At 36.7% G+C, this 22,341-nt stretch overlaps 1 protein-coding gene across 6 annotated transcripts in view; it reads right to left on the bottom strand.

Annotated features, from left to right (window-relative positions):
* Positions 1–22,341, bottom strand: part of TANC2 (tetratricopeptide repeat, ankyrin repeat and coiled-coil containing 2) — a 363,149-nt gene that overhangs the window by 223,000 nt on the left and 117,808 nt on the right. For 4 of the 6 annotated variants that reach the window (XM_060080807.1, XM_060080805.1, XM_060080801.1 and 1 more), the window contains exon 4: positions 17,795–17,977. In XM_060080807.1, coding sequence (XP_059936790.1) covers positions 17,795–17,977 — 183 coding nt within the window. The remainder of the gene's footprint in view (positions 1–17,794; positions 17,978–22,341) is intronic. The other 2 variants (XM_060080803.1, XM_060080804.1) reach the window with 1 other exon arrangement.

Here is a 22,341-nt window from a genome sequence, read left to right as displayed (position 1 = left end):
ATTCACCAAATCAACTTAATGGCAGAATCTCTCAAAACAGGAAGCTTCACTAGTGGATTTTAAATTAGACAATTGACAAACAAATATACTTATATACAACCTTTTAGGAATACATACGTTAGGCACGGACCCAAACATTAAAAAAAAAATTACAGGATGTGCCAAGAAAGATTACATTAAAATGAATAAATCTGATTATTAAAAATACTATCCTTATTAAAAATATCCAAATCAGGGACTTCCTGGTGGTGCAGTGGTTAAGAATCCACCTGCCAATGTAGGGGATATGGGTTTGATCCCTGGTCTGGGAAGATCCCACATGCCGTGGAGCAACTAAGCCCGTGCGCCACAACCACTAAGCCTGCGCTCTAGAGCCCAAGAGCCACAACTACTGAACCCACGTGCTGCAACTACTGAAGCCCGTGCACCTAGAGCCAGTGCTCCACGACAAGAGAAGCCACCGCAATGAGAAGTCCGCGCACCGCAACGAAGAGTAGCCCCTGCTCGCCACAACTGGAGAAAGCCCGTGCACAGCAATGAAGACCCAACGCAGACAAAATAAAAATCCAAATCAGTCTTTGTTACTATTAATAAGAATTATAGTTTCAGAGATAATGGAATACAAAATCCTTTGTATACTTATGAGGATAGACTAGTCAAAAAGGAGTGTTAACTTACAATGTACACAGTTATTAAATATACATAAATTTTTAAATTCATATTTTCTTGCATGGCAATGGTTAAAATGTGAATCAATTTATTTAATCTATTAATTATAGGCTTTCATATAAAAGTAAAATATTACTACTGACAGAAATGACAGTAAGTATAAGTGATTAGTACTTTCATTATCCTTTAATACATTAATTCTCCCTATTTAAAGGTTTCTTAAACATTGCGCAAAGTCTTATGTATAGCTCTATAGGCAAAAATCTCAAAAACGGAAGAAGGAATACAAATCAAAATATAGTAATGGCAAACAGGAGTAATTTACAAGTAAATTTTTAGTAATTTAATCTAAATTAAAGGAACCCAGTTATGTCCCTGAAGTCTATCTACTCTGAACAACATGTATGTAAGAAGAACAATTTAAGAAGGTGAATAACTACATGAATAAGCCCAGATGAAATGTCTTTTTCTTTTGTGAGGTGGTTGAAGATCAGTCTAAATATTCTAATTTTGAAAAATCAAGTTCCTACTTTTAGTACATTTCTAAGTTACCATGGTTAGCTGAAGAACTAAAAAGAAAAAATAATTAAAAGCCAAAAAATGGACAGTCTTTTGAGAAAATGTAACCTATAAATTCAATTTCTCTTAAATTGATAATTACCAAATGGTCTAAAAATACAAGTAAGAATGGTAAATCTCTAATTCACCTTTCTCACCTGGGAGAACAGATAATATAAATCAACATAACTAGCAAATAATGTTAAGTTAAAAAAAAGTCCTTAAACTATGCAAGAACATCCATCTGCAAGCACTCCAGTTAATGAAATAAGAAAGATTTGATGTATTAAGGAAATATGCTTACAAAATTCTAGTTTTCCACACTGATATTTTTTTTAATGTATTTTACTTATAAGGATATTGCAATAGGAAGCAGAAATCTATTCTGGAATCAATCTAACAAAAAAAGCAATCTGAGCTTCACATTTCATTAAAACATTGAGTTAAACAGCATTCTTTACAATGAAATATTATTTTAAAAAATATAACACTTTAAAAGATTCATATATACACACACACAAGTAAACAAACACAATTAAAAATTAAATAAATGTACCTAATGACATTTCTTAATGGCTTCCCTGAAAACTAAGTGTAAAATTCTCTTAGGTGGCGTTTGCTTTTCTACAAAGCTCAAAGTAGGCCTCATAGCTCAGAAATCCATGTAATACACAAATACTCTACTCATACTCACAGGCTTTAGTTTTTCTTCCTCATTAGTCAATAATATATAGTCTTTTCTCCTGAAAACCTGAAAGGCTTCTTTTTATTCACCGGTCGCGCTGTTATCAGAGCTGACATGTCAGTAACGATCCACACTTTAATCTTCCCCAGCCAGCAATTCACACTGCTCAGAACTTACTGTGTGTTACAGGTGATACTTCTTATAGCAGATGCTGGTTATGGTCCCAAAGCACAAGTGATGCTCCCAAAGGACCTTAGAACCCCTAACAACATCACCTGCTCCTTTCTGTATCCAGAGATGCAATGTGGTATTTGTTTTGAACAGTTAATGATTTTAAGCAAGATGACACAGACGAGTTCTTTTCATTAGACTGCTTGACATGAGCTTACCCTTTCAGAATACTGCAGCAAATATAGATTGTAAGACTCCCTTAGGAAAAAAGAAATATTTATACAATTTTCCTCTGTGGCGCAGTTTAGTTTACCCTTCTGTTAGAGCAAAATGCTGGAAGAACTGGTTCTTAGGTTTCTAATGGCGCAGCGTTAACATAGTGAATGATTCACGGACGTTCTTAACATTCAGGAGTAACACGGAAGGCTAGCAATGCAGCCCAGGTCCAGAGCTGATGAATGGTGCAGTGCTGCTGTTGTCATAGCAACCAAAGGGAAAAAAGCAGCACCATATAAGGAGCTGTGACATGGATTCTGGGAACGATTTATATTAAAAAGCTGTAAGCTCCTCACGCCTTAAAGCTATTAACTCCTTTCTTACTGATTTCTCCTCAGATTTTACTCTTCTCAATTCCTAAATCAGAACTATGTGTATATTGCAAAAAAAAAAAGTAACTAAATAAGACACTAACAAAAACTGCATATTGAGGTTTCTAAAAAGATTAGTAATACTTTAGCAAGCTAATATGTGACTGTAATATCATCACAGTTTATTGGGTTAAATGGTAAAATTAGACAGTGAGAAATAAGGAACTGTCTAAAATGTGAAACAGAAGAAAATTTATTTTTAAATAGAGATGTTAAAAACTTGATTAAATGCCTTTCATTCAGATGGATCATCAGATAGACCAAAACTGCAGAACCATCAGTTGACTAATACAGTAGCAATGGTTTCAATTTCAAAGAGAGGTATACTACCTCCTACGTTCCTTACAGATGCAGAAAGGTACCAAAGACACTAACTGCCCTGAAAACGCTCCCAGCCTTCACGTGTGATCAAGGAAATTCTTTGTGTCAGTCACTGGTGAGAAAGGGTTACTAGCCCACTCCATGCTTCTGATGAACTTTCCCTTCAGGGCCTGGAGAACTTTTCTCTTGTCATAGCTTCTCCTCACCTCCCTGGAATCCAGAAGAGTCCCTTCTCTTTCAGTGGACAGCAGAATAGCTTCAAAAAAGAACCATGGGAGAAGGGGGGGCTAGAGAAAGTGTCAATGCATGGATTTAGCAGTGGTAACGGCACTCTCTCTGCATTATTGTAGACATGGTTCTGAACTGACTTGTTGAGAAAAAAATCTTTCACTAGGCTTCTGAAGCATGGTTCACTGGTACTATTCATCTACTTAGATAGGGCAATTCTATATGGAATTGTTCTATATCAATCAGTGTGGGTTTCTTTCCCATCACCACATATTTAATGAAATGTTCAGAAACAAAGCAAAGCAAAACAGGTAATTTTTTTATTATATTGTTCTTTTTTTTTTTTTTTTTTTTTTTTCTTTGCTGTACGTGGGCCTCTCACTGTTGTGGCCTCTCCCGTTGAGGAGCACAGGCTCCGGACATGCAGGCTCAGTGGCCATGGCTCAGGGGCCCAGCCGCTCCACGGTATGTGGGATCTTTCCAGACCGGGGCACGAACTCGTGTCCCCTGCATCGGCAGGCGGACTCTCAACCACTGCACCACCAGGGAAGCCCTATATTGTTCTCTTATGTGGGCAGCATTACCACTGTAATAATAATTCTGGTATAATTATATATTTGTTAGTCATAGATTTATGTTGCATTACTCTCCCTAAATGATGATAACCTCAGTAAAATGTGAATTAAAAGGACTGCAATGTAGCAGGAAGGACATGCACTTGGCTAGACTTTTGATTGTAGGTATGATAATGGCTCAGTTGCTTACTAGACATAACCCTGGGTAAGTCACTTAACTCCAACCCTCAAATTCTTCATCAGTAAAGTACGGGTAATAACATATTTTCTACTTTCTTCCTAAAGCTACTGTGGAAATAAAATAAAATAATGTAATGCAAAGGCTTGAAATTCTAAAAATCTATGTCATCTTATTTAAAAATACCTAATTAAGCAAAATAGCAAGGTTGAAAAGGAAAAATGGATTTCAATAGAACTCAACAGACATGGAAAATAGCCTAAAAGAGTAAATATTTTTTCAGGCTAGTTTTATGTTTGACTGAATATTTGGTGTCAACATATTGCACGTATTTGTTGCAAGGAAACACTTCATTTTAGAACTATAGTAAACAGAGATTCTGTGGACTAGTGTTAAAGGAGTATTTAAGATAATCATGCAAAAGTAATTTTACGGTCCCAACATGACTTATAAACATCTTTAGAAAATGATAACTTGGAGATACAGAAGTATAAGCAATTTCTATAGAATGGTAATACTAAAGATCATGCAAAGTAAGAAACTTGTTTCAAATGATTTTCAATTACTTTCCTCTCACCTAACTAGAAAACTGTAAGGCAAACCTAAAAATGAGCATTACATTAGATTTGAAAATTCTATGGACAGCACAACTCTGTTCTGTTTCCCTGATAGTCTAATCTATCTAGTGGTTTTTTTTTTTAATCAAACATTTTCTTGTCCCAATGGTTATTTTTCAGGGAAATTCTCTTTGTGTCTTTAAGAATATCAATAACTCAATACTTCAGGAAAAGGAGGGCAAGTTCCCTTCTCCCCCAAATCAAGTTGAGCTGATCCATGCATTAGATGGATTCCAGAATAATTTTGGAAAAAATGCAAACTTGGACAACAAATCATTTTTCCACTGGCTTTCATTTTAATGTTGCTTATGCTCTGTAGGAGCTGACTGAGATGAGGATAAGGTTAAGATACTTTAAAAGACAAAGTACATAGGTTTGTTTTTGTATTTTTAAAAATTGGATTTAACTTAAGGTAAGGGTAGAAAGAGATTTAAGAGACTAAGCTATTCCCCTGACTACTAATTTTTAACTCCCTTATGATTAATTTAGGTAAGTCGTTCTAAACCTTACACAGAGTTTTATATTCTTTTTATTCTTTTCCCAATCTTCTCCCTTTATAAGCTTTCTCTAAGGAGTAATCATCAGTGTTAAACTCTATAGTGCTTAAAGGCAGGGTAATACTTATGAAGAGGTGAATATATGAAATCTCTATTGGCACAGAAGTAAGAAAGTATCCATCCTACTTATTATAGCAATTCAAGCTTTGGACAAATTTCTAATTTTGGTTTCTTCCTTTCCCAGAAATGGCTACTGTTCCAGATCAGGACTTCAACTTCCAAGAGAAGAGTGATGACTAACAGAGAAGAGAAAGAAATGTATTCTTAAAAATCATATAATGTGGCCTCTATACATGAGCCAACTATTCATCTGGTGGTCAATAAATGAGCTTAAAAAACTGGCAGGGTTGGACATATTGAAAAGCAGTATTTCTGTTTAATGAATGCTATGAATTATCCTCTTAAGGGATTTCAGAGGATAATTTTTATTTTATGGAGTTTTTACTTGATATGTTGACTTTATTACCTAAGCCCTGAATAAAATTTCCTCAAACGTGTGTGATGCTATCTCTACATTACAATCCCAATATTTGAAAAAGATCATTAGCTGGCAGGTGGCTCTTTCAGAATGTTTTTTATGGATAAGTAGAAAATAAAAGGGCATACTGAACTACAAGACATACATATTGATCACCTTTCTCTCACTTAATTCACTAAATAAATCTTCAATTTATGAAACTCACTAAATGATACAGATGTACATATGACTTAAAAAAATAGTTGCTTTCAGAAGCCAGGAATATAGACTTTAACTAGAAAAGGAGGGAACATGTGGATTAACCAACTCTAGCATGTATCAGAACACTGCTCATTATGTTGTCTAAACAAAACAGATCACTCAGATACATAGGTGATTCTCAATTGGCCATATTTCTTACTTTTTTAAAATGCAGCCAATGACATGAAAGAATGAATGATAATGGGATAATAGAAAATGTCCTTTGGAACACTCTGCCCTCTGGTGTTTAAAATGTTCATCAAAGAGGGACTATTCTGTCATGCCGTGTATTTATTACTCTTACAAGCTGAATACATCATTTAGGGCACATAATTTTCTATAATGAGAAAAAAACATGGTTTAGCATTATAATAAGCACTGTTATAATGTGAATATATATTCAATGCTAAGCTTTAAATAATCCCATACTATAATTTACTTCCTGTTTGGAGAGTCACTAAGAGGATTTCCTTTGAATAATGGATATTTACTTATTTGCCTTTTATGATGCTTTGTGACTGAAGAGTATTACTGATGAGCAACGTTATTTAGTACCTACATTCAGTATCTGACACTTTTTTTTTTTTTGTGGTATGTGGGCCTCTCACTGTTGTGGCCTCTCCCTTTGCGGAGCACAGGCTCCGGACGCGCAGGCTCAGCGGCCAGGGCTCATGGGCCCAGCCGCTCCGCGGCATGTGGGATCTTCCCGGACCAGGGCACGAACCCGTGTCCCCTGCATCAGCAGGCGGACTCTCAACCACTGCGCCACCAGGGAAGCCCCTGTATCTGACACTGTTTAACTGCTCATATTCCATAGCAAGTGGGTAGATAAGTAGGGAAAACAGGGACAATTAACTTTAAAAATAGACTTCCTAGGAACTGTGCCAGAAAACCATGGTGAGTTTTCTGGGGAAACCACAAAGGAAGAATCGACAATGAAGAATTTTTTTTTCTATAAACTTCACTGCCATCTTTAAAAGTGATATTGAACTCTTAGAAACACCACACACTAGCTCAAAAGGTTATCAGAGTTATCAACCAAGTAATTGCCAACTTTTTCACCTGTTAGGATTATTTTTATTATTTCCTCCCATATAGACTTAAATTTTAAAAGGTTTTATCTGTCAAAAATTTTATTTATTAATTTAAACAGAGATATAATAAACTATTAAATGGAGTTTCAAATAAATATAAGTTCATCACAGAAAGGTGATATAATTTCATCCAAAACAAAATAAGCTAGTCTGTATAATTTTATGACAAGTAAATGTATATTTTCTTTTAGGCTCTTTCAAATATGGAGAATTACATCCAGGGTGTAGTATCGAATGTAACAGAGCTTCATGGTAGTAACTGTCAAATCATACTTAAATGTTCTGACACAGTAAATGCTAGGAACATAGAGAAACTCTATACAAACATTTCTGTATTCCTCTCAGCCCCAAGGTATTATTTTTCCTACTATACATATTATAGAGGAAAGAGAAGCTCAAAAAGTATTCATCTGTCCAGACATACAGTTTACAAATGAATGAGTGTAGAATTTTAACCTGGTTCTCTGTCCAACTGGAAAGGCTGGCTCTTGACCAGTATGGCACTATTGGTTCTTTTGGGCCTAGAGTTCTGAGCCTTAACTCTGCCACATTATAGATATATCAGTATCATTCTTCCATAAAGATCTGCTGACAACAAAACATTGCTTTATGATGGGTTCTCACTATTAAACATTTTCCTTAATATTAACCACTTGTGCCCCCTGGAACTGTGCCTACTGTCTGTCTCAAGATTCCCTTGGATTAACAGGTTTCACCCTTTTCCTGTTCACACAACCAGTTACATACTGCTGATCACCCTAATGTTTAGGGTCTGTTTAGACCTCCTCTTAGTGAGTGTTACCAGATTGTATCTTACTAAGTAGCCTTGAACAATGATAATAATAATATTATAATACAGATTAGAAAACAGGCTCAGAGGGCCTCCCTGGTGGCGCAAGTGGTTGAGAGTCCGCCTGCCGATGCAGGGGATACGGGTTCGTGCCCCGGTCTGGGAGGATCCCATATGCCGCGGAGCGGCTGGGCCCGTGAGCCATGGCCGCTGAGCCTGCGCGTCCGGAGCCTGCGCGTCCGGAGCCTGTGCTCCGCAACGGGGGAGGCCACAACAGTGAGAGGCCCGCATACCGCAAAAAAAAAAAAAAAAAAAAAAAAAAAAAAAAAAAGAAAACAGGCTCAGAGGACTTAAGTGGCTTGACCAAGGTCATACAGCTAATAAGTGGCAGAGTAAGGGCTTGAACCCTGCATAACAAGTATAACTGCCTCCAAAGTTTGCCGAGGTTAACAACAACCTGCCTCCAAGCAAGAGACAGAGAACAATTACTCCCTTTTTTTGCTTTAGTCTTCTCCATTAATTACACTTAAACTAAAAAGGGTAGAATAAACATTGTTAAGAAGTCACTGAAGTCCAAGGTTTTTTTTTTTTTTTTTGCGGTACACGGGCCTCTCACTGTTGCGGTCTCTCCTGTTGCGGAGCACAGGCTCCGGACGCGCAGGCTCAGCGGCCATGGCTCACCGGCCCAGCCGCTCCATGGCATATGGGATCTTCCCGGACCGGGGCACGAACCCGTGTCCCCTGCATCGGCAGGTGGACTCTCAACCACTGCGCCACCAGGGAAGCCCTGAAGTCCAAGTTTTGAGTTTAAAAACATATACTTGAAATCCAGGCCCACACAATTTACACTTGAGTTCTAAAAGAACATGAAGACAGGAACATGAAACTACTAATAGCATTCTCTGCAAACCCACGTAAGAAATTAGGAGGGCTACAGGACTAGAAAGTGGGAAAACATGCATTTTAAATAGTTTATAAAAAAACCTTCATAAAAGGTAAAATGCTCACTAAGAGTCAATAAAGGGTCACAAAGAAAAGTAATTCCGAAATAATCTCGTGTTCATTTTGATATAGTTACTAGACTAGAAGATAGAGGAAATAACATAGACCTAGGACCATCTTGATACTGGACAGGTCTTAATGAAGTCTCTTAAGCTAGAGAAAGCAGATATGAAAATGGCTTTCCAGGATATAAAGGACTGCCATGTGGAAAAGAAGGTTCATTTATGTCATAAATAAACAGAACTAGAACTAGCAGGTGGGGACAACAGAGGATATTTGCATATGTGTAAATAGAAAATTGATGGTTAAAACTATTCAACAAAATAGGCGAAGTACAAAGTAGAAAGCTTGCCATCACTGAAATTTTTCACATAGAAGCCACTGACTATCCACTTAGATTGCCATGAAAATTAAATCTGCTCACTACGTAAAGCATTTCATACCGTGTGGAACAGAGAAACAGCTCAATATACATTATCTATTATTACTATTACTATTATTATTACCTAAAAGTTTAATAAAACTTGCCTGTAAAATCATCTGGACCTGCTGAGTCTTAGGGTTCTTTGATTTCTATGGTTACTGGGCTAGTCATATTTTTAAGTTTACTTGAGTTAATTTTACAGTTTGTTTTCTTCCATTTATCTAGTTTTTTTTTTTTTTTTTTTTTTTTTTGTGGTATGCGGGCCTCTTACTGTTGTGGCCTCTCCCGTTGCGGAGCACAGGCTCCGGACACGCAGGCCCAGCGGCCATGGCTCACGGGCCCAGCCGCTCCGCGGCATATGGGATCCTCCCAGACCGGGGCACGAACCCGTATCCCCTGCATCGGCAGGCGGACTCTCAACCACTGCGCCACCAGGGAGGCCCCATTTATCTAGTTTTTATGTTGTTCTGCTATAAGCCTGTATACTATATTCTGTTACAATAAAGAACATTATTATCCGCAGCTATTTCATTCCTTGTTCTATGTATCACATATGTTATCTCTTCTCTCTCCTCTTTTGCTCTTTGGTGGAAAATCTTACCTGTCAAAGATTGTTCCACTCTCTTAATCTTTTCAGTGAACTTGTTTGTGGCTTCACTGATCAAGAATTTTTATTTTGTTTTTTAGTTTTACTCATTTTTGCTTTTAATTTTTTGATTACTTCTTTTATGTTTACTTATTCTTCTTCTATCTCCTTGAGTTAAATTAATAGTAAATTTACTTTCGGTATTTCTTGTTTTCTAATAAAAGCACTCGAACATACATACACCATATATATATACACACTGGAAAAAAAGAAATCAATTAGCATATGATAAACACTAAGGTGATGGTACATCTGGTTCCTCCAGGGCAACTGTGATAAAGGTAGTTGTGTTGTTCCTTTAGGATTGTAGCGTGGTGGAGTTTCTGGCTGCAGTCAGGCCTTCCAGGAGATTCTGAAAGCTATCATAACACTTCACTAAATGTCTTTCTGTTTAGACTAGCCAAGGCAACTCAGTTTTCTACAACTGAGATCCTAACCAAACAACTACTAAGATAGAAAAAGAAAGTAGGGGATCAGCTCATTTGCTTACCAGTTAAATTCTACATCAAAGAAAAGAACACCTCTCAGGAATTTTTTTTTTTTTAAACACAGATGAAGGCTAAAAATAACAGTTTCACAGGAAAATTATAAAAACATCTTGTTGGGAATTACCCTCATTTGTACTATATGCTATAGTTTTCCTAGGAAGACACTATTTTCTTCTAGAAAATATTAGTCTACAAATAAAAAAGAATACATTGTAGGAGGTAATGACCATTTAGAGAGATAGAAGGAAATGGGAAACTGAGCACAAGTTTATAAAGAACAACTTCTCATAAGTAGGTACTGATAAGAGTTCTGTTGAAAAATACTATCATGGTTTCTTACAATCTTGCATATACTTGGCTAAGTCAACTCAGACCCTAAAATGTGAGTATTTCACTCCAGAGGTTCCTGGGCACTGCTGATCCTCACCAGAGGATTTTGGTCCTTTCTCCGTTAAGGGACATTTTGGCATTTTTTTTCAACCTTTACCCAGTAGTGGTTGAATAAAGGTAGGAAGACAGAACTAGTGTATTTCAGTGGAATATACACAGCAACACTATAGTTGCCTTAAATAATCCCACTATAAATACCACAATGGTATAAATAATGATTTTACTCTGTATGAGTGACTTCCATTTAAATATGAAAAAAAATAGTAGAAGAGAAAATTATTTGCTCTATACAAACTCTTGAGTTCCTATAAAAATCTAAAAAGAGCAGATTTAATTATGTTGCAAATTCAGCACATGCAAACATCAAATAAAGAACTCTTTATTTGATAATGTATGTTGCCATTTAGGTATTCAAAATATACATAATGACAAAGACTGTCTCCTTAACTAAAATTTAGTCAGGCTGCTCTGAGCCCCCTATCTATCTATCTATCTATCTATCTACCTACCTACCTACCTACCTATCTACACAATTTTTAAAAGTTACACTCCACTTACAGTTATTACAAAATATTGGCTCTATTCTCCGTGTTGTACAGTACATCCTTGTAGCCTATCTTACACCCCGCTTAGACCAGTTGTATCAAGAAGCCTGCAAAGTCAGTTCAGCAAGAACCCCACACACTTGATATCTAATTCCCTGGTTTGCTTTCAGCAAGAATTGCCCTACCCTTGATGTCTCCACTTAGTAATTTTCCATCCACTGCCACCCTTGCCATCTTCCGCCCTGGTTATAAATCCCCAGCAGTATTTACTCTTATCCTACAGTAGCGTGAGTACACTAAGATAAATCAAACTGTGAAGACTAACATGATCTCTAGCCTCTTTATATATCCAAAGTGGCTTTTCAATAATTTTCTCAAGACTATATTTCCACTTTATCCAAGATACAAAATGAAAACTGACATTTATCATAACTAATAAGAACCTGCTGTATAAAAAATTAATTAAATTTTAAAAAGTAACATTTATCAATGTTTATTACATGCTAGGTTGTATGTTTAAGAAATCTTATTTAATCTTCATAGCAACCCTTTTTTTTCTAATAAAATTTACTAAAGTACACCTTGAATTCCAGTGTTTCTAACAATTGCAAGATAATTATTCTTATGTGAAGAACATATCATAAGTACACTACAATATATCAGACTATGTAGACTATGTATAGGCTCTTTTTAATGTCAAAATAGCTGTAAGCAATTTTCCCAGGATGTCTCAAGAAGAAGTCAATGATTCCATTTTATTAATAACGTATTTTAAAATAATATTTTCGCCTTAGCTAGCATCTAAAATAACTAGGCTGCAGCATGATCAGACTGGTTACTGTAACTTATTTACCATCTAAATTGGATTGCCACTTGGTCATTACAATCTATTGGTAGCAAGTACTTTAAAAATAAGGCCAAAAAATCTTTTCCCAGAGGCTAATACTAATTAGTATTCCCAGATACTAATCCTTTTGATATCAGTATTTTAAGGTTACTCCTCAGGAGAGGGACTTACTTAAGGCTATTAAATAAATTACTTGAAGGTCATCTTCCAAAGGCTCAGAATTCATATTTGACAGCTGACAGAAAGTCACTCAAATCTATTTTAAAATTATAATAATGACCGTTGCTAACATTTATTGGACTACTTATTCTATGCCAGACACTCTTTTATGAGCTTTTACACAAACCAACTCATCCAATTCTCTTATAGTCCTATGAGGTAAATACTATTATTATCCTTATTTTAGAAACAAGGAAACTGAAGTATAGAGACGAAGCAACTTTGCACAAGTTGACACAATTAGAAAAGGGCAGTCAGGGTCCATTTCATTATATCGCCTCATGAGATACATTGGGTTTTACACATAAAAATACAAACATGATAGAAGGATATATAACAAAATTCATGTCATTCTCCTCCTGCTTTTGAGTTAGAGCTATCCTATCTCCACTCCACCACCAAATGAATGCACCTGTGATGTCTGTATGTTTGCATATCATTTAAAAACACAAGTGGATTACGATTATTGATATTTAGATTTTCATTTTTCTACTACATAAACTATATATATACATACACACATATACATTTCAAATTTGTTCAAATTTATTTATAAAATACTATCTTAGCAATAAAATTGTTGTGTCAAAGATTATGTGCATTACAATTTTGATACATATTTCAAACTGTTCTACAAAAAGGGTGTACTGGAACTTCCCTGGTAGCGCAGTGGTTAAGAATCCACCTGCCAATGCAGGGGACACAGGTTCGATCCCTGGTCCGGAAAGATCCCACATGCCGTGGAGCAACTAAGCCCGTGGCCACAACTACTAAGCCTGCGCTATAGAGCCCACGAGCCACAACTACTGAAGCCCACGTGCCTAGAGCCCATGCTCCACAACAAGAGAAGCCACCGCAATGAGAAGCCCGCGCACTGCAATGAAGCGTAGCCCCCACTTGACACAACTGGAGAAAGCCCGCGTACAGCAACCCAACGCAGCCATAAATAAATAAATGAATAGATAAAATTTTAAAGACTTTAATTAAAAAAGGGTGTACCAATTTACAGCCCTACTAACAGTATGAATACTCAAAATTTAACTTTTACTAAACCTACAGTGTACATAGTAGGCAGACAGTGTAAATTCATTAAGTGTTGAATGAGTGAACTACTGGCACTCCCAATTATCTATATTTTAAGAAGTATGCTGAGGGGCTTTATGATATTATGAACAAAGCATCTGGAAAAGGTCACTGAGTAAGAATCCAGAGGACGGGGGCAATCCCATGACCACAGTTACTGGGGCCAATGGTATGTTTCTGCACACTCTCTTCCACGCCTCCCCCAATGCAGAGCAACATCCACTGAGCAAGTGAACCTTGAGGCTTGACTAACCTCTAGGTCTTCTAGTTTCCCTATATTGGCTTAAACCATTTGGCTATGTTACTTTTTTTAACAAAAAAGTCTTAAGTGATATACCAGATGCCTTGGGTGAGTTGGTTAAGTTCTCTAAACCTCAATTTTTTCATTGGTAAAATGAGACACATTTAGGGTTTAAAGGCCTAGGTATTAATCTTGGCTCTGACCGTTTCCTAGTTGTATCATTTTGAGCAAGACATTTTACCTCTCTAAGATTTAATTTATTCATGTGTAAAATTGAGATACATGTGAAGAATACATGAGTTTACATGTGTATGTCAACACAACAGGCACTCAAATGAGAATTATTATCATTATTACTATTACTCATTAAAAAGTATAATTTTTAAAATGTGCAAAGTTTTAAAGTTCCAAACTGGTGTCTAATGCTAAAAGAAATTTTTAAAAACTTCTCACCGAATTTAATAATTTTGTTAACAATAGCAGTGAACACATTCTGAGCATTTATTATTTGCCAAACACAGTATTAAGCAATGTGATAACCATCAATGGGTTATAGACCTGACTATCCATGAGGTAGGAGGTATTGTTAACCCCATTTTGCAGATGAAGAAACAGAAGCAGGTAGTAGTAAAGTGACTTTCTCAGAGCTGGGATACAAAATCAAGCAGTATGACCACAGAGCCTGTTTTTCTCTTGATCACTTTTACGGTAACTTGTTTCTGTACAGGATAGAGTGATATATATTCTAAATATACATATTTAATATATACAGATATAATTAGTTTTCCAGCTTCAAATTACATGTCTTTATTCTTGAGCAAACCTTTCCCCGTTCTCACTCCCTCGAGACTAAAGAGAAGTCAAAGTATTTGGAAATGGACCTTCATATACACCTGTGTGTATAAGACAAACACGCTGAGAGCACAAAGGTTATATAATAATAGGAAAAGGTTGCTCCATTATGTTTTACGAGATAAAACCCAAAAAAAGATTGTCTTTTCAACCTCTACTAACTTGTTAGAAGTTAAAGATCTATTAAAGATCAGGAAAACACACCCAAGGTTAATGAGATACTCCAGACCCCCATACTCTACTCTTAGCACATTTGCCACCAAGATATGATGAAAAGCTATATCAGATCATATTACATCCCATTCCAGCTCTGCTTAAAATCCTACAGAGTAGGTTCCTTACCATGATTCTAAAAACTCTGGCTTCTGCCTACCTCTTCAATTATTTCATACTCCCCCCACCTCTGACTTATTTTGCTGACAACACGCCTGCCTTCTTTCTAACCCTTGAACATGCCAAAGCTGCTTTCTGCTTTAGGACTTCTGTTCTCGCTGTTCCCTCTGCCTGGAAGGCTCTGATCCCAGATCTTCCCATGGCTGGCTTCTTTTTGTTATTCAGACCTCAGTTCAAATATCTCCTTCTCTGACTCTCCCTGATCACTTCATAGAAAGAACCTACCTCTACCCCAGTCTTTCTCTATCCCTTTTCCTAGTTTATCACCTTCACAGTACTAGTTACTATCTAAAATTATTTATTTATTGGTTATATGTTTATTATCAGTCTCCCTCCCAAATGGAATATAAATACCTTGAAGGCAGGAGACTCAACTGTCTTTTCCTCTATTCTATTTACTGTATCTAGAGCAGTGCCTGGCATATAGTAGGTCCTAAACAAATATTTGTTTAATGATTAAGTGAAAAGCACAGAAGAGGGCTTCCCTGGTGACGCAGTGGTTGAGAGTCCACCTGCCAATGCAGGGGACACGGGTTCGTGCCCCAGTCCGGGAAGATCCCACATGCTGCGGAGCAGCTGGGCCCGTAGGCCATGGCCGCTGGGCCTGCGCGTCCGGAGCCTGTGCTCTGCAATGGGAGAGGCCACAACAGTGGGAAAAAAAAAAAAAAAAAAAAAAAGCACAGAAGAATAATGAGCAAACTACCCTGACCATAGCAGAGACAGGAGACTAAATATTAGAAAGTCAGAAAGAAAACAGAAGAAAATAACTATTCTGACCCTGCTTATTCAGTTTGGTTGTAATATGAATACAAGAAAGATAAGGTAGTTGGAAGTTTAAATGAATGGAAATGCATAAATTAGGAAGTGTAGCCCTAATGGCCATATTAAATTAATGTATTTTGTTAAGAACCATTCTCTGAAGGACATTTCCTTATGGTCAGTTAATCTTTTCCCATACAAAGTTCTTTTTACTTATTTATAACAAAATATAATTAGGAAAGGAAAGGTAACTGATGAATAATCTACTAAATAATGTTTTTAATTTAAATTTCAAAGTAATTTAATTCCAGGTTAAACCAGAAAATTCTTATCATCTAATTCACTTGGCAGAAAATTGGCCACAGAAAAATTTTCATGGCATCCTCTTTCAGGAGACAGATTTCTTTCATTCAGATATTTAAAAATGTGTTCTCAAACTTCAAATTCTTAGGCCTCTGACAACCTCTTCAGTAAATAAAATTATTTGAGAGGATGCTTATACTTCGAGCACTGTAAAATTAAAACTGAATAGTTCATACCGGTAATTAACCAAGTGTACTTCCTATCACTGCTTCCCTGTACTATCTCTGTGATATCAGGCATGGTGCTGACTTTGTTAGTATATGTATTTATCTTTTAGGTCATCTAAAGGTTGTCTATTTAAGTTAAAGTTCAAACTGGGATAGGCTAATGGGATAGGAAAGTGCTATCTCTAAAACCTCAGGCAATTCAGCTAACTTCTATAAGGAAACTGAATTTTTCTTACTATTCCTTCCAATATGTGTAGTAAAATGAAGCATATCACTTGACAGCCATCAGATTTGATTATCTGTATTTTCAGTAATCAGTAATACCTTAAACTGTAAGAAAAAGCAGGCATTTCTAAGCACTGAAATTTTTATTCAAGCCCAATCACATAAAACTTACCCTGTTTTTAGATAACAGAAGGCATAAGTATTTTAGTAAAATGTTATTAAGCTACTTTACTGATTTTTACCTAATGACCCAAGAATCAAAGTAGACTTTGACTCAGTCATTTGAAGATGCCTAAAAAAAACAATAAAAAAATATAAGAGGCATAACTTATGCTTTGTGCAGGTTGTAAAGAAGCATAAGTTATGCTCTGTGGAACTACAGAATAAAGAAGTACTATTATTTTAATGAAAATTACAAACATTGTAAAAGTTTCATTCAAAATAGATGGAAGAGTGAAAAATCTCACTTCCCCCTCTATCATCTTATTTTCTTTTGAATTGTCATTCAATAATCAACACTACTGTCTAACCCAATGCCAGACACATAGGAGGAAGTCAATATAGCCTTTGGGAATGACTTCATTTCTTGCCTCCATACAGTCATAATCCATTCAATACCAGTCAACTTACTGATGTTGATATAAACTAATAATGTTAAAAGAAACCTGACAAAGTGATCCAGGTGTACATATTTTCGCAATTAAGTATCATTTAATATATTAAAATTTCTTCCCGGAAAAAGCTTTAAGGGATAAAAGTTCATTTAATCAAGACACAGTTTCATACCTAACAACTTGATCTGACTGCACAATGCATACTGTGAAATCATATTAAAGTCAATCCACAACTTATGAATTATAGTAATTATCCTAACAAGTTGGAGTACTGTACCATGGAGAGGTAAATATCTAGATCAGCTTTTAAAAATAGGTATGAAATATACAAATCAGGATTTCAAACTGATGTACCTTTGCTAAACTATGAAGCGTTTATTATTCTAAAATTACAATATCTCCATTTGGTAATCTGACATGAACAAGCTGATAAATGCAATCAGAACAACAGTATATTCTGGCAAAACTGAAAATTTCCTGAAAGCCTAGAAAAATATGTCCACAACAGATGGATCATTTAGGAAATAAATACAACAATCTGTCAAATGGAGCACTATTCTAATTCCCTAAACTAAAATCAGTAGGAGCTCCACTTTCCAAGAGTCTGTGACATTAGTAAGGCCAAAGACGAAAAACCTAGAGATGCACATAAACATATCTGATATGACCTAGAGTGCCACACTGTTAGGTTTCCTGTTAAATATACTAAATTTAGTTAAAGTCCTTACCAGTTAACTTCTTCACAGGTTGGAGCCGAACACTGATAGACTGATGTGTGAGTAAGGGGGAGGATGGAAGAGAGCGAGACATGCCCTCCATAATCCGAATGTGCTGCATACCTTCACTCACTGGAAGTGGTGGGACGGCGTAGTCTGGCTCAAAAGCACAGTCGCTTTCTGTGGAGATGCCACCTGTTACACAGAAGAGAATGGAAGAAAAGAGCTGGTGAGAAAATATTCTTCTACTAAAATTCTTCTCTATTAAAATTTATCTTTTTGGATGACTCAGCACAGTGCACACTGATATTGATTTTTCACTGTGAAAAGAAAATAAGGAATTCCCAGCACACAGATTCATTTCTACATAACTGGGTACTTAACTTCAGGTTCAGCACTAGGAAAGTGAACATGAATAAGACAGGATTCCTCCTTGTAAGGGGCTCACTGTCTCATGAACAACGTAGTCATATAAATAGTAATTACAGTACAATGCAACAAGTGTTATGATTACAGCAATGGTCTTCAACTGTCCCTGAGAAGACAAACACAATAGAAGATATTCCCCTGCTTGACAATCCAATCTGTGCAATTCCTAGTAGGATCACTGTAACTCTATTTCTTATTCTCTTTCTCCAAGAATGTACATGAAAATATAAATGGGTAAGACTAACATTATATGGTTGATTTTTGAATCTGCTCAAACATTTAAAAAAAGAGTAAATGATATGCTGTTTACTTCCACTTACGTACTGTTGACTTCTACTTCTGGTAATGGCAGATTATATACTTCAGACCAACCCTTCCCTAAGAAAACTACAACTATATACATTTAAAAAATCTTCCTGAAGGCACTGGAGAGTTAATAGCATGATGAAGAATTACAAGGAGAAGACTGAGACATGGTATTTGGGGCCACTCTTTACTTTGTGGCATCTGAAAGGGTAAGAAGCCATTGACAGTTTTACAGCTGGGAAGACAAGTACTGGAATGGCTGGAGAACCAAGTTGCGAAGGGGGAGCTGGTAAAACTCCAACACTTTTGTTTGGAACCCCAAAGGGCTACATTCTATGAGTGAGTATAAACCAAAACTATGGACTTCCCTGGTGGCGCAGTGGTTAAGAATCTGCCTGCCAATGCAGGGAACACGGGTTTGAGCCCTGGTCCAGGAAGATCCCAGATGCCGTGGAGCAACTAAGCCCATGTGCCACAACTACTGAGTCTGCGCTCTAGAGCCCACAAGCCACAACCACGGAGGCTACATGCCACAACTACTGAAGCCCACACACCCTAGAGCCTATGCTCTGCAACAAGAGAAGCCACCACAATGAGAAGCCTGCGCACCACAACAAAGAGGAGCCCCCGCTCTCTGCAACTAGAGAAAGCCCACATGCGGCAAGAAAGACCCAACGCAGCCAAAAATAAATTAATTAATTTATTAAAAAAAAAAAAACTAGACTGGCCTTTACAGGACTGAAGCTCATCTCCAAATGTCTACCACAAAATTTAATTAAGGCAATCTTGGATTGCTAGTCCCTGCCAAAAACAAACATAAATCTTCTTAGAAGGGCTTCCCTGGTGGCGCAGTGGTTGAGAATCTGCCTGCTAATGCAGGGGACACGGGTTCGAGCCCTGGTCTGAGAGGATCCCACATGCCGCGGAGCAACTGGGCCCATGAGCCACAACTACTGAGCCTTCGCGTCTGGAGCCTGTGCTCCGCAACAAGAGAGGCCGCGACAGTGAGAGGCCCGCGCACGGCGATGAAGAGTGGCCCCCGCTTGCCACAACTAGAGAAAGCCCTCGCACAGAAATGAAGACCCGGCACAGCCAAAAATAAATTAATTAATTAATAAACTCGTACCCCCAACACCTAAAAAAAAAAAAAATCTTCTTAGAAGAAGATAACATCATCACAGATCTCAAAATACTTCCACAATTTTTCATATACAATATCTGGTCCTTAACTAACAGTAACAAAGAGAGAACATGAAAAAAGCAAATCAGAAAGACCATGCAAAATAGTCTCAGAGGGAATACAGACTATGGAATAATAAGACACAGAATTTAAAGTAGTATGCTTAACACCAAAAAGATTAAAATACTTAAGAATGAATTTAACCAAGGAGGTGAAAGATCTGTACATTGAGAACTATAAGACACTGATGAAGAAACTGAAGACACAAATAAATGGAAAGATATCCTATATTCATGGACTGTAAGAATTAATATTGTTAAAATGTCCATACTACCCAAAGTAATCTACAGATCCAATGTAATCCCTATCAAAATTCCAATGGCATTTTTTCACAGAAATAGAAAAAGCAACTCTAAAATTTGCATGGATCCACAAAAGACTCTGAATAGCTAACATAATCAAGTAATCTTGAGCAAGAAGAACAAAACTGGAGGCACAACACACTTCCTAATTTCAAGTTATATTACAAAGCAGTAGGAAAACAATTTGGTACTAGCACAAAAACAGACACAGAGATCAATGGAACAGAATAGAGAACCTAGAAATAAACCCATGCATATACGGTCAACTAATCTTTGACAAGGGCACCAAGAATATACAATGGGGAAAGGATAGTCTCTTCAATAAATAGCATTGGAAAAACTGAATATCCACATGCAAAAGAATGAAACTGGATCCTTATCCTACACTATACACAAAAATCAACTAAAAATGGGTTAAAACTTAAACCTAAGACCTGAAACCATAAAGCTCTTAGAAGAAAACACAGGGGGGAAAGTCCATGAAATTCATCTTGAAAATGATTTTTTTTGGATTTGACATCAAAAGCAGAAGCAACAAAAACAAAAGCAAAACAAGTGAGACTGTATCAAACTAAAAAGTTTCTGCACAGCAAGGGAAACCATCAACAAAATGAAAAGGTAACCTACAGAATGGGAGAAAATGTTTGCAAACCAAGTATCTGATAAGGGGTTAATACTAAAAATATGTAAAGAACTCATACTCAACAGCAAAATAAAACAAACAAAAAAAAACCTAATTAAAAAACGGGCAGGACTTCCCTGGTGGCGCAGTGGTTAAGAATCCGCCTGCCAACGCAGGGGACATGGGCTTGAGCCCTGGTCCAGGAAGATCCCACATGCCACGGAGCAGCTAAGCCCATGCGTCACAACTACTGAGCCTGCACTCTAGAGCCCGTGAGCCAGAACTACTGAAGCCTGCGTGCCTAGAGCCCGTGCTCCTCAACAAGAGAAGCCACTGCAATGAGAAGCCCACACCTTACTACAAAGAGTAGCCCCCACTCACTGCAACTAGAGAAAGCCCACGCACAGCAACGAAGACCCAACACAGCCAAAAAAATAACTATAAATAAATAAATAAATAAATAATTTTAAAAAGGGCAAAGGACCCGAATAAATATTTTCCAAAGAAGACATACAAATGGGCAATAGGCGCACAAAAATGTACTCAACATCAACAATCATCAATCACAAAAATCAAAATCACAATGAGATACCACCTCACACCTGTTAGGACAGCTATTACCAAGAAGTCAAAAGATATTAAGTATTGGCAATGATGTAGAGAAAAAGGAACCCCTATACCCTGTTGGTGGGAATGTAAATTGGTACAACCATTACAAAAAACAGTATGGAGATTCCTCAAAAAATTAAAAATAGAACTACCATATGAGCCAGCAAACCTACTTCTGAGTATATATCAAAAGGAAATAAAATTACTATTTCAAAGAGATACTTGCACTCCCATGTTCACTGCAGCATTATTCAAAGTAGCCATAATACAGAAACAATTTCAGTGTCTGTCAATGGATGGATGGATGAAGAAAATGTGATTTTACACACACACACACACACACACACACACGCACACACACACTCTCTCTCTCTCTCTCTCTTTCCCTCTCTCTCCCTCTCTCTCTGAGGAATATTATTCAGCCTTAAAAAAGAAGGAACTCCTTCCACTTGCAACAACAGGGATGAACCTGGAGGACATTATGCTAAGTGAAATAAGCCACCAGACACAGAAAGAAATAATCTCTATGTAATCTCACTTATATGTGGAATCTAAAAAATAAGGTCAAAATCATAGTAGTAGAGAGGAGAGTGGTGGTGGCAAAAGGAGATGTTGGTCAAAGGGTAAAAACTTTCAGTTATTAGATGAATAAGTTCTGGAGACCTAATATACATCATGGCTCCTAGACACAGTCAATTACTGAGTCAAAAGTGCTGAGAGTTTCTATTGAGAAATACTGACCAAATGCTGTATTAAAATTGTGTGTCATGTTATGTAAAAAGAAAAAAATTAACAAGCTTAATATTTTAAAAAAGTAAATGTTTAGAATTTCAGCAATGAATTATGAAAATAAAAACTCAATAGATGGATTGAAAAAACAGATTAGACACAGATGAAGAGAGAATTAGCAAACTGGAAGATAAAACATTTGTTTTATCAATTTGTTTTATCAAAACATCATTTGTTTTATCAAAACATCAAAGGACACTATCAAGAGAGTGAAAAGACAACCCTCAGAATGGGAGAAAATATTTGCAAATCATTTATCTGA

Source organism: Mesoplodon densirostris, chromosome 18, assembly GCF_025265405.1.
Source record: "Mesoplodon densirostris isolate mMesDen1 chromosome 18, mMesDen1 primary haplotype, whole genome shotgun sequence".
Classification (NCBI taxonomy): Eukaryota; Metazoa; Chordata; class Mammalia; order Artiodactyla; family Ziphiidae; genus Mesoplodon; species Mesoplodon densirostris.
Note: the sequence above shows the minus strand (reverse complement) of the source record. Positions and strands in the feature narration are given on the sequence as shown.